The 12,964-nt window shown below is 60.4% G+C and overlaps 1 protein-coding gene and 1 long non-coding RNA gene across 3 annotated transcripts; one reads left to right on the top strand and one right to left on the bottom strand.

Moving 5' to 3' along the window:
- Positions 1-2,127: 2,127 nt before the first annotated feature.
- Positions 2,128-10,059, bottom strand: LENG8 (leukocyte receptor cluster (LRC) member 8). The gene is given in 15 exon segments (XM_014535533.1): positions 2,128-2,266; positions 2,268-2,633; positions 2,722-2,790; positions 2,879-2,980; positions 3,390-3,675; positions 3,800-3,940; positions 4,017-4,292; positions 4,650-4,838; positions 5,060-5,201; positions 5,373-5,625; positions 6,343-6,453; positions 7,042-7,143; positions 7,450-7,621; positions 8,354-8,446; positions 9,933-10,059. Coding segments are annotated over 14 exon segments (2,286 nt in total). The 5' UTR covers positions 8,392-8,446; positions 9,933-10,059; the 3' UTR covers positions 2,128-2,227.
- A 91-nt stretch (positions 10,060-10,150) lies between these two features.
- Positions 10,151-12,661, top strand: LOC106725216. Of its 2 annotated transcripts, none has more exons than XR_001361085.1 (3): positions 10,151-10,537; positions 10,938-11,030; positions 12,628-12,661. It is a non-coding gene; the product is annotated as an uncharacterized LOC106725216 (long non-coding RNA). The 2 variants fall into 2 exon arrangements; XR_001361086.1 differs by having other exon boundaries at positions 10,938-11,072; positions 12,628-12,656.
- The last annotated feature ends 303 nt before the right edge of the window (positions 12,662-12,964 follow it).

Below are 12,964 nucleotides of genomic sequence, written 5' to 3'. Positions count from 1 at the left end.
GCGGCAGTCGATGCTGGTGTTGTCCGGGCCCGTGTAGGCCAGGCCTAGGGGCTCTAGGAAGGCCCGGCAGGCGGCCTCGCCCTCGAAGGCCAGCTCGGCCTGCAGGTAGGAGACTGGCAGCGCAGGGCGGAAGCTATGGAAACAAGAGGAGAATGTGATGAGGCGGGCAGCGGGCAGGGGCCCCACGAACAGGGAGTGGGTGCCCCCCTTTCGACACCCAAAGGGTTTCCTCAGCACATTACCTGCTGACCTCTGGTACCCACCCCTTACCCACCTCCCCACCTCTGGAGCTTGGGGGGCCCTGATATGGGGCTGACAGCCCCCACCCCAGTTGTGCCCCCATTACCCTCACTTACCTGTGCGGGAGGCCAGGAAGGAGGGGGAGGGAAGGGCCTCACCGGCTCTTCCACTGCTCCCAGGCCTGAGCAGTCCCTCAGAAGAGGGCCACTGTGGCTGAGGGCAGGGGCCAGGCAGATGGCCCATGGGGACAGGCACGGGACGGGAGGGTTGACTGCTACTCTGGGGGCCCGGCCCTCACGGGACCCCAACCCTGGGTCTGAGCGCCTCAGGGATGCCCTGGGCACAGGTGTCAGCCAGCACCCCCTACACATCCCACAGGGAATTCTGGGTGTCACAAGAGACACTACTTGTTGAGCACGGGGCCTGCGCCCGGAAGCAGCTGTCTAAGTGCTCGCTGCCTGAGCGAACCCTCGCCTGTAGGCCGAGTCATCTACCCTCACAAACCACCCCCAGGAACTGCTGGACCAGGGCACAGCCACCGCGTGTCACCTAGGACACTAGTGGCTCAAAGAACTCGGAATGGGCCTTGCCCCAAGCCCATGTGTGGCCCCAGCCCTGCTGTCCATGGAGCCCAGGAGAGCCTGCTGCCCCCCCGAGCCGGCCTCCTGGCCAGCCTGCAGGGACCTGTCTGCCAAGGAAAGGCAGTGCCAGGCCAGGCCAGGCCCCTCTCACCTCGGCCAAGCACACACACTAACAAGGAAGAGCCCCGGCCCCGCTACCTGAGCTGGAGGAAGCCCGGGAGCTCCCCGCAGGGGCCTGTCGGGCTGCAGAGGGTGGACGCACTGCCAGTAGGCAGCTCCTGTGCATCCTCACCCCGTTTCTGCCCATGTCCCCCTCTACTTCCGTGGCCCTAGAGCAGTGGTGCTCAACCTTCCTAATGCCACGACCCTTTAATACAGGTCCTCATGTGGTGACCCCCAACCATAACATTATTTTCGTTGCAACTTCATAACTGTAATGTTGCTACTGTTATGAATCGTAATGTAAATATCTGATATGCAGAATGTATTTAGACGACCCCTGTGAAAGGGCCGTTCGACCGCCAAAGGGGTCGCGACCCACAGGTTGAGAACCGCTGCTTTAGACCATGGCAAGCCTTCCCTGTCCCACTTCCCCATGGTCCCTTTGAGCTTCCCCAGACTAAGGCAGCACTGTGTACTGTGACAGGCCAACCAAGCCCAATAAACAGTTGCATGTACTTCACCCAGCCTTCCCAGCTGAGCCACATCAAATACTAACTACAACATGGCGTTCAAGGCCCTCGCACCACCAACCCAAGCAGGGGCCCTCACCCTCGGAGAGGCCGACAGCAGGCCCCATTAGTGCTGTGGGGCGCCAGGCACTGTGGGCTGGTCAGCAGCATCCCGGACTCTACCCACCACAGGCCAGCAGCAGCCCTGGCTGTGACAACAAAAGGCACCTCCTGACACGTCCCTGTCTCCCAGGAGACTCGCTGCCCTAGAACAGAGTCCCCTCACTCTCGAGCACGTGGCGGGCACACCCAATGTCTGGGGAACAGGCCCAGCCTGCCCGGCATCTCGCCCGTTTCCCTAACATCTGGTACCCGCAAAAGACTCAAGTCAAGTGGGAATGGGGCCCTGTCCCGTCGGACCAGAAGCTGCCAAGAGCAGGGCCGTGTTTTCTAGTTTGTCTCTAGAGCAAGAGCTGTGGCAGGAGAGCCACGAGAGAAAGGCAGACAGAGGCCTCGAAGGCAGGGAGCCCAGAGCTGACCAGCCAGGGTCCCAGGTGATGTGAGTGGGAAGAAAACCCGCAGGGGGTGGAGGGACCCAGGAACGGAAAGGAAGAATGGTGGAAGAGGGCCAGAGGGAGGGCCGAGCAAAGGGGAGCAGGAGGGACAGCAGGGGAGGACGAGAAAGGGAGAGAGGACGAGACAGGGAGAAGGGGCCAGGACAGACCGGGACTGGAGCTAGAGGCCTGCTCGCCAGGAATGGAGGGGGAAGAGGGGGGGACGCAGGGGAGCTCAACTGAACATACGTTTTGATCATGGCCTTGAGGGCGGCTTTGCGCTCCCGGTCCACAAACTTGTCTATGAGGTAGCCAGACATACAGGGCGCGTGGCTGTAGAGCCGGAAGAAGCGGTGGTAGTTGCCCAGAGCCCAGGCTGCCCTCAGTGCCAAGGCATGGGCCACACAAGGGTCCGTCTTCAGCTCCCGCGTCAGGTAGGCCAGCTCCGTGGTGATGTCTCCCGAGTTGTTGGTGAAGATGTAGTAGAGGATGCGGTAGGCGGTGAACTCACCCACGTTGCCGGGCAGGCTCTCCGCATACAGAGACTTGAGCTGCGTCTGGCACTGGTTGAACTCCTCGTGGTCACCCTGGTGGGCGGGCAGGGCGAGGAGGAGCAGAGTGAGGCTGGGGAGAAAGCCCGGGAACAGCCCGGGAACAGCCCGGCAGCCCACTCACCTTCTCCAAGGCGATGCGGGCGTGCGTCTCGTACACCTCCACGGTGAATTCGGTGCGCACGCCTTGCACCTGGGGCAGCAAGGAGAGGAGTCAGGCCAGAGCAGGGCAGGACGCACCCCGCACCCCCAGCCCCCGTCACCCAGCCCCAGCCCCTCACCGTCAGGTCCTGCCGGATGGACTTCATCTGCTCGCAGGCGAAGGCGTAGTCCTGCTTCTCTTTCCACTGGGACTTGACCATGCACAGTGATTTCTTCAAGACCTGGAAGGCCACCACATGGAGCTCAGTGACAGGCAGGCAGAGCAGGGACACTCCAAACCCCGTTAAGCCCCGCTAACTCGGTGTCTGAAATGAAGGCTGCAGCATCAAACCCGCCCAGTGGCCACGCGTGAGGAAGAACCCACAGACTGCGGGAGAGCTCCTGGGCCGTCCCACGTCAGCGCCCGGCCTGCGCGCACCCGGGACACCAACACTCACGGCCTTGTTCCTGGGCCTGTGAGGACTGGGGTCCTTTGTCCCATCTCGAGTAGGACCCGGAGGCCCAGAGGCCTGGCAAGTCCCCCGACAAGGCCGTGTGCTTGGGACTCAGGGCTCAGAGGCACAAGCTGTGCTCAGTTCACCCTCCGAGTGCCCACCCGGCCAGCCAGGCCCTGCCCTTCCCAGCACTTACCGCCACAGGGCGCACCGTGGACGGGTCGGGGGCGCAGGTGAGACGCAGGTAGTGCTTGGTGATGTCGGGGCAGGTGCCCACGATCTGCAGCTCCTGCCAGTCGGGGTCACCCCTGCTGCTCTCCAGGCCGCCCACCTGCAGCACCAGGGGCTCGAGGCGCAGGCGGCGGGAATGTCCATGCTGGAAGCGGGCTGCCCGCTTCTGCTTCTTCAGCTCGCGCTCGGGGTCCTCACACTCCAGCGCCGCCATCCTCTTGCGGTTGCGCTTGGTGGGCGCTAGATCATGCCTTGGGGGGAGCGGGGAGGGGGGAGGGCCGGTGAAGCAGACAGGCATCGAGCACCACCAGGCCTCTGCTACACGGTCCAAGGGCACAGCTCCCTCCCTGGTCACCCACTCAAAGGCTCACTCACCTCTTCCCTCGCTGCGCCCGGCCTCGGCCCCGATCCATGTGGGCCCCCCGACCTCCTCGGCCTTTGGGGGGCGGGTTCCTGCGACCCACAGGTTGACACTCATTCCCTGAGTAGGAACTGTCCGAGTCCGAGTGGGAGTCACTGTGTGGAAGAAGCAGGAAGGTGAGGCCCGAGCTGGCTCCCCCGCAGGCCCACCCCGCCTGGAGCCTGCACCCACCTGCGGCGGAAGTGGCGGGTCGGGGACAGGGAGGAGGAGCGGGAACGGGATTCTGTGCTGGAGGAGGAGCTGTGGTCCTTCATGAAGACATTGCGGTTGCCAAACTTGGCAAAGCTGCCCCGCGCTCGGCCAGCACCCCCAGTCCCTGGCGTCCCTCGCTGTGACTGGGCACCCCCGCCCCTGGTCGTGGCGCCTGCCCCCCTGGGAGGGTGAAGGCTGCTGAGGGCCTCCCACCGCTTCTTCTTGGGGCTCCCTGCCACAGTGTCCCGAGTCAGCCTGGGCGGTGGCCGAACTTGGCAAAGCTGCCCCGCGCTCGGCCAGCACCCCCAGTCCCTGGCGTCCCTCGCTGTGACTGGGCACCCCCGCCCCTGGTCGTGGCGCCTGCCCCCCTGGGAGGGTGAAGGCTGCTGGGGGCCTCCCACCGCTTCTTCTTGGGGCTCTCTGCCACAGTGTCCCGAGTCAGCCTGAGGACAGAGCAGGACATCACCAACCCACGCCTCCCACCCAACCGGCCATCTGCCCCAGGGACGCTCCACCTGGTGATTCACCCACCTGCCTCCACGGGCCTCAGCTCCACCCTGGGGCCCACCCAGCACCCAGGCAGCCCTGGCCTCATCTCCAGGCTGGACTCACCCGGGCAGAGGCTCCCGGCTCCAGTCGATGGTATAGGCGGAGCCATCCTGGAGCCGGGCCTGCAGCACCTCCTTGAGCAGCTTCTCCGTGCGGTCCTTGTCCTCTTCCGACTCGCAGGCCGTGAAGCAGCGCTCCACATACTCCTTCATGTCCTGCGGCCAGTCGTCTGGCTTCCCGGACAGGCTCCCCCTGCACAAGGGCGGAAGTGGGCACTCAGCTGGGAGCACCCACTCCAGCAAAGCCTGTCACCACCGCCGCTCCGTGAGCTGATGCACAGGCAGGCACGACCCCAGCGTTTCTTTCCCTCCCGTTTAACGCTCACAGCAACCCCGAGGGAGCCACCCCGCCCTCTGGAGCAGCAGGGCCTGCCTGGCGTCCTCGGATGCTGAGTACCAGGCAAGGGCCATCACCTGTGGTTCTGGGCCTTCTCGGGGTTGGGCTGGGGGCCGAAGCCGCTGTGCTGGCCCTCCGAGGTGGAGCTGAAGTTCTGGTTGGTGATAGCGAAGGGCCGTTTCTGAATGTTGAACTTGAGACCACCAGTGCCAGGGGCCGCTGGGGGTGGGGGAGCAGCGAAAGCTGGAGTTAGGCCTACCCCAGCCCCCTGGAATGGCAGGCCCAGCTCCAGGCAGCCCCCCGAGGCCTTGGGACAATCCCTGCACCCCGTGCCCCCTGCCGAGGGCGAGGTCCAGCCCGCGCCCTGGCTTCCCTGCGCTGCCCACTTACGCTTCATACGGTTCCACAGCTGCTGGCCCTTCTTGGGCTTGGCCGGCTCGGTGTAGGTGTGCTGCCCGTAGGCCTGGCCCGAGGTGGGCCCCGCCTGGCTGTGCTGTGTGGCTGGCGTTGTCCCAGGCTGGGGGCCGCTGTTCAGAGCGTGAGCCCCATGCGAGGGGTTGGAGGGCTGAGGGGGCTGAGCTGCTGGCAGCTGCTGGGGAGGGGCCTGGTAGGACATGCCGTCATCCATGCCGGGGACGGGGGGCTGTCGGAGGAAGTGGCGCTGAGGGCGGGAGCAGAGCCTCCAGCTGCTCTCACACTCAGGTCACATCACTCAGCTTTCAGCCCGGCCATGACCCTCCCCTGGGGAACGGGGTCTCCTAACCACCCTTCCACGGCTGAGAAGGCGGGAAGACGGGCTCAGACAGATGCTCCTTTCCCATGGCCCCAGCTGGTAAGTGGCAGTAGCCCCCCCCCAACCCGCCCCCCCCCCCGTGGTTATGGTCTGAGCACGTGTACCTTATCAGCCATGGCGCACACACGATTACACACTCCTAGCAGCTCTGTATTAAGCCAGTCACCATTCTCACTGAGCTGGCTGAGCAGCAGGTCACAGAACTGTACTCACACCCCAGAGGGGGTGCTGGGATTCGAACCCAGATCCCTCGCCTCCCTGCACTAGCCCCACCACTCCGCCAAGGTGCATGTAAGTGCAAGGCCAGGTCATGCGTGCAGCTGTGCACAGGTGCACATGCGGGGGGAACGCACAGATAAGCTGCCACACTACAGACTGCCCCCACCATCACCCCAACAGCCCAGGCCCTGGCCTTGCTAAGCCCCAAACCCATCCTGGTTTCAAAACCTCTGCTCTGCCCTCTTCATTCTCAAAGCAGGACTTGCTGGGCAGGAGGCGGGTGGCTCAACAAAACTCACAAACTACATCCCCAGCCGGAACCTGACACAGACACGGGCTGGGCGTTACCTGGTTCAGAGTGCCTTGGTGCTGGGGGGCTGCTGGCTGCTGGGGTGTGGCTGAGCCGTAGGAGCCGGCCATCCCGTACTGGGAGGGGGAGCCGTAGCCCTGGTACATGCTCTGCACAGGCAGGGAGGAGGGTGAGTGGCAGGCCGGCTCCCCTCCTCCTGCTGCTCAGCAGCCAACAGTCCTGACCCTCCCCTCATCACTCAGCCCTCTGCTTCTCTCTCTACCACATAAATGCACCAAATTCTCTCACATTAAGGAAAGTGTTAAATAAAATTAAAACCTCTAGCAAGCCTATATCCCACTTGCGCTCACTCTCAGAATTCTTTCCCTATTCCACAGTAACTGCTGTGTGCCAGCTCCTCTAAGTGGGACCCTGGACAACCCATGCCCGAGTGAAGCTGGCACTCAAAGTACACGCGGCTGCAGACACAGGTAACCCGTAAAGAAAAGGCCAAGGAGAGCAGCAGAGCGGAGGGCAGGGCGTACGCCTTTCAATAACAAAGCTCCTCAGAGAAAGGCGCCCTCTGGGGAGCGAGGGAGGACACAGCGAGGCTGGGCCCGCAGGAAGCACAGTGGCCACAGGGCACGCGTGGCCGTGGTGTGGGCAGATGGAGGTCCTGTGCAATGAGCACGGGGAAGGCAGGGCGAGGACTTGGAGTGCCACGGGGACGGGGACGGGGACGGGGAGGGTGCACTCACCACGGGGTAGTAGTAGCTGTAGGGGTAGGCGTAGCTGTACTGCTGGTACCACTGGTAGTACTGCTGCTGCTGCAGGGCCGAGGCTTCCGCCTGAGACACATACTGTGGGGAGAGGCCCACGCGCCGTCAGCCTGGGCAGCAGGAGCCCACGGGCCACGACCCCCTTAACCAGGAAACAGGGTAACTGCCCAGGAACAGGCTGGGACCGTCTCTCCACAGAGCCACCGCCTCTGCCCTCAGACTCAGGCACCTCAGGGAGGGGACACTGGCACCCTGGGCGCTTCGCCGAACGGCCCTTGCCTCCCCCACTCTGGGAGCACTGGGGCTCAGTGACCCGAGAGGGTACCAAGCTGTCCCTCCCCCAGCGACCTCCCCCCCCAGGGTGCCCAGGCCGTGTGGCCTCCTCACCTGTGAGCCGGCCACAGGCCCGTTGCTGCTGGCCTTGGAGCTGCCGGCAGCGCCCGCCTTGCTGATGCTGGCCAGGGCCTGGCGGGCCTTCTCCCACTCCGGGTTCTCGTGCATGGGCGTCTCCATGCCGTTCTCCCTGCCTGCCCCGGCCACCATGCTGTACTGGGAGGACCTGCGGAGAGCACAGAGTCGGCTGCTGTCCCGACTGCGTGGGGAGGGGGGGCGAGGGGGGAAAGGCCACCACCCACCCTGTGGGATCACAGGTCCCTCTCGCTGGCCCCTGCAGCCTAAATCCCCCAATCTAGGACGTGCTGACACCCCGTTTCTGTGTCGGTTTTCTGTGTGGAGTCAATGAGATTCCCTACCTAACGGACTTGTGCAGGGCCTGGTGCACAGCAGTTGTTAAATATAAAGCAAACAAAGCACCAGAACCTGCAGACCTGAACACAGGACCTGGTGCCTGGCAGGTCTAAGTGGTCTAGGAACAATGAATTCTGTCCGACACCACCCCACTCCGTAGGCTATAATCACACTGTTTTGGAAAAAATAAGGAATTCTTTCTCACAACACCCCACTCAGCAGGTTATAATCACAGTTTTAGAAAAAAATAAGGAATTTGCAAGAAGATAAGCAGCTAAGTGCTGGAGGTTGCCCCCAATCGGTTCCCTGAACAAAGCATCGTGATCTTGCAAACCAGCACTGGACCGTGGCAAGTGAGGGCTCTGAAGGCTTGACGCCCCACAGGCAGCCCAGGCTCCCTCACTCTGCGGCCAGTGGGCCAGCCCTGCCCTGACCCCCAGGGGCGGCGGCATCACTGCCCCTGGCGCCCAAGGCCCTACCCGGAGGAGGAGGACTCTGGGGCTCGCTCCTCTTGCCACCCCCCCTGTCCCTCTTGCCCACTAACCAGTCGGTGCCGCGCTGATCACCCACATTGGCCGCCATCTGGACCCTGGGGTGTAAGGGGGGGACCTCGGGAGCCAGATTGCTTTTTCACCGTCTGCGAGAAAAGAATCCGTTAGGGCAGTGGTTCTCAACCTTCCTAATGCCGCGACCCTTTCATACAGCTCCTCATGTTGTGGTGACCCCCAACCATAAAATTATTTTCGTTGCTACTTCATAACTGTAATGTTGCTACTGTTATGAATCGTAATGTAAACATCTGATATGCAGGATGTATTTTCATTGTTACAAATGGAACATAATTAAAGCATAGTGATTCATCACAAAAACAATATGTAATTATCTATGTGTTTTCCGATGGTCTTAGGTGACCTCTGTGAAAGGGTCGTTCGACCCCCAAAGGGGTCGCGACCCCCAGGTTGAGAACCGCTGGGTTGGAGAGACTCAAGCAGCAGCAAAAGAAACCTCACAAAGTGGGGGCGAGAAGCAGATGGACTCAGGGAAGCCAGGCAGGAAGGGGAGCGTGAGAGGGGAGCCCCGGGGCAGAGTGTGGGACCAAAGGGCCACCGTGGGGGGGGGGCTGGCCTCCCTGCAGGGCTCTGGGTGGAAAGCGAAAGACTGGAAACAGACAGAAGTCTGAGGGGATTCCCCAGAGGGAAGGAGAAGGATCTGAAACCCACTATGAAAGGGAAGGAGGAGGGGCACCCCGAGACAGGGGGAGGTCAGAGGGCGGGGTGGGGACCTCGCCAAGGGTGAGGACGGACTCTGTGAATTCCTGAGCAGCAGCGGAGCGAGGGCACCCTCAGGGCTGGGAGAACTCGGTCAAGAGGGCAGCGTCTGACCCAGCCTCTGACCCAGCCTCCAGCAAAACACAGAGGGGAAAAGAAAAGAAACAAAACAAAAAACACAGCGGAAAGGGGGGTTTTTGGAGAAGTCGAGGGTGCCCAGGGGGAATGTCACCGTGAGACAATGGCTTCCCAGACAGCTGAGCACAGGGGTGGGAACCTCCTTCCTGCCCGGGGACAGCAGGACGTTTGTAACAACAATCGAGGCCCATACAAAACCATCAGCTTAAAAATGGGTCAGACATTTAATTAACACACCCTCACGCCTCGGCAGGGCCAGACCAGATGTCGGGGCCCTTGGACCGGACGCTCCCCACCCATCTTAAGAGGAGAGAGAAAGAGAAGAGGGGGAGAGGGGGAGAGAGAGAGAGAAAGAGAGAGAGAGAGAGAGAGAGAACTTCAGAAAGGTTCCCGAAGGCTCCCGACCTAGAGGGAGGGGTGGGCCTGCGGGGAGGAGGTGGGGTGAGCAGAGAAAGCCGCGGGGTGCCGGAGCCCTTTCGGAAGGTGAGAGGCGGGTGGGGAGGATACAAGGAAGTGAATGGGTGTCTTGGGGGCAAGGACTGGGGAAGGGGGGGCGGGTCCTAAACCCGAAGGGATAATGACAAGTTCGGGTGAGCTCCAAGGCGAATCCGGCTGGAGAACCCGGAAATCCTACAAAAGTGAGGGGACGGCCCTGGGGAAAGTCTTAAAGGGGAAAGAGAAGGGGGGTTCCGCCGGCTCCCCGCCCCTCACACCCACCTCCGCCGTTCGCTTCGGGGACTCGGCAGCTGCGGGCTAAGGCGACAACACCACCTCCGAGGGGAGGCTCGCGAGCTGGCTGACTCCGGTCTTCCTTGAGCTTCGACGTTCGGAGCGCGGCGTCATGACGTCAGCCGCAGGCCTCGTCCCTCCCCGCCCCCCAGGCGACCCTTCACAGCCAATGGGCGTCGTGCTCTGGGCTTTGAGCCCGCCCTCCCGCCTACGCACTCAGGGGGCGGGCTCTCCTGACAAGCCGGAAGACGGGGTGGGGACGGTGGCCCCGAGGGGACACGCGCGACCGGGTTGGGCGTTGCGTTCGTCCTTTAGCCGAGTTTTGGCTGCGTTCGTGGTAGCCATTTACTACTCCGATTGTAGGCATAAAACAGGGTGGCTGGGACTTGTGGGACTGCCCGCCGTCCAGGGACGGGGGAGCCTGGGGAAGGGAATGACGAGCGCAAAAAGGGGTGAACACAGGCCCCACCGGAAATGGAAGCGCCCTTAATCCCTGAAACGGAACGGCCGGTCCGGCAGAGGGGACGGGGGTTGCCCACGCTTGGAGACGAGTCCCGCTTAGCGGAGCAGAGAGGGGTGACGGCAAAATACAGGTGTGGGGTCCTGGTGAAGAGGCAGGCCCGTAGAGGGGGGCAGGTAGCCGGTCCGTACAGGGGGGCAGGTAGCAGGCCCGTACAGGGGGGCAGGTGGCCGGTTGTGGCAGGTAGCAGGTCCGCGAGGCCGCTGATGTAGGGTGAGGAGTGTTTGCACCATCTCTGTAAACAGGCCTATTTTTTTAAACTTCTCGTAACGAAACTTGCAAGTGCAGCGACAGCAGGTGGCGGAGCAGGTAGCAGGCCCGTACAGGGGGGCAGGTAGCAGGTCCGTACAGGGGGCCAGGTAGCAGGTCCTGCGAGGCCGCTGATGGAGGCTGAGGAGTGTTTGCACCATCTCTGTAAACAGGCCTATTTTTTTAAACTTCTCGTAACGAAACTTGCAAGTGTTTCCCTCCAGGACCCGGATAAAATCACCCCGTCCGGGTGCAGGACGGGTCTCCCGCAGCGACAGCAGGTGGCGGAGCAGCATTCCAAGGCGCTTCCTCCCCAGGTTTTGCTATTCTGCGCGTTCCCTTTGATCCCTGCGTCTCCGGTGATTGCCATTAGAATAATTGTAGATTCACAGAAAGGCTGGGGTGGGGGTGGGGGTGCAGGGCCCCGATGCCCTCACCTCCTGTGACTGTAGGATCTGTCACAACTAAGAAGCCCACGTTGGCTCTTGGCTACTCACTAGACCGCAGACTTCATGTGAATGTCGCCACCTTTCCCACTAATGTCATTGAGTCCAACCCAGGGGACCACAGTGTATTCAGTATTTAGCGTCCCTTTAGTTTGTCTCCCCCATATTTAAGGTGGGTTCTTGTACCCAGCATCTAGTCGGATCTTTCTTTTCCCCCTAAGCCTGCAATCTCTGCCTTTTATTTATTTACTTACTTATTTTGAACAATTTCCCGAAAGAGCCAAAGGTTCCGCCCTAACCTGCTTTGACCGGAGTTCCACCCCTATAAGCCCCTCCCCTCTTAACCTCTGCCTTTTATTTTTTTAAAATATATTTTATTGATTTTTACAGAGAGGAAGGGAGAGGGATAGAGAGTTAGAAACATCGATGAGAGAGAAACATCCATCAGCTGCCTCCTGCACACCCCCTACTGGGGATGTGCCCACAACCAAGGTACATGCCCTTGACGGGAATCGAACCTGGGACCCTTCAGTCCGCAGGCCAGCGCTCTATCCCCTGAGCCAAACCAGTCAGGTCCAATCTCTGGCTTTTAAAAGCAGTGTTTGTCACTGTTCTTTAAGGTGATCATTGGTACCGTGACGTTTAAATCTATTGACTTGCTATAGGATTTCTGTGTCCATGGTTCTTTTTTTTCTTTTCTGGCTTTTTTTTTTTTTTTTTTAGAGTTTAAAGTGAAAGAGAGTTTATGAGTGAAGCAGTGAGACAGAGTGAGCTACTCCAGGGACAGGGCAGCTGTCCCCCTTCCTTTGTTCCCCTCTCCTCATTTTATTTTATTTTGTTAGGTTTGTTTTTTCAGAGAGAGGGAGGGAGAGGGGAGAGAGAAACATCAATGATGAGAGAGAATCATGGATCGGCTGCCTCCTGCACGCCCCCCACTGGGGATCGAGCCGCAACCCGGGCATGTGCTCTGACAGGGGAAGCAAATGGTGACCTCCTGGGTCATAGGTCGACGCTCAACCACTGAGCCACCCCAGCCAGGCGCCTTTTCCTCTTTTCCTGCCTTCTTTTGGTTTGAGCATGTTTAAAAAGTAGACTTTGTTTTTTTAGAGCAGTTTTTGGGGGGCCTTTGGGAGGTGCTGTGCCTCAGTTCCCCTCCCCCCAAGTCCCATGGTGGGAAACGCTCTGATGACAGGGGCTGTGGCGATTTCAGGGCTCAGCTCGACGTTCCCCATCTCTCCGGGATATCTCTCCTCCCTGGACTGATGTCTTGAGCACCGTTATTGTTGCACACGTTTCGTCTGGTTTGGGGGCTGTTTTCAGGAAGGAGGGCAAATCCAAGTCCCTGCTCCTCCATCTTGCTTGGCAATGAAACTGTTCATATGTTATCATTTTGAAATAAAAAGATTTCCTTTTTTGTTGTTGTTGTTGTTTTCTTAATATATTTTTATTGATTTTTGTGCCACACCAGCACAGCCGTGGGTGAGCCTGAGGAGGGCCAGTGAAGGATTGAAGAAAAGACAAGACAAGAGAATACAGCGAGGGCTCTGTGGATCTCCCATGCCTGGATGAGGACACACAAGACCCAGCCTGCTAGCTGCTGCTTTATTTTATAGTCTGATTAAAACAAGGGTAGTGCCCTAACTGGTTTGGCTCAGTGGATAGAGCATTGGCCTGCGGACTGAAGGGTCCCAGGTTCGATTCCGGTCAAGGGCATGTACCTTGGTTGTGGGCACATCCCCAGTAGGAGGTGTGCAGAAGGCAGCTGATCAATGTTTCTCTCTCATTGATGTTTCTAACTCTCTATC

This window comes from Myotis brandtii, unplaced genomic scaffold (genome assembly GCF_000412655.1).
Source record: "Myotis brandtii unplaced genomic scaffold, ASM41265v1 scaffold1444, whole genome shotgun sequence".
Lineage (NCBI taxonomy): Eukaryota > Metazoa > Chordata > Mammalia > Chiroptera > Vespertilionidae > Myotis > Myotis brandtii.
Note: the sequence above shows the minus strand (reverse complement) of the source record. Positions and strands in the feature narration are given on the sequence as shown.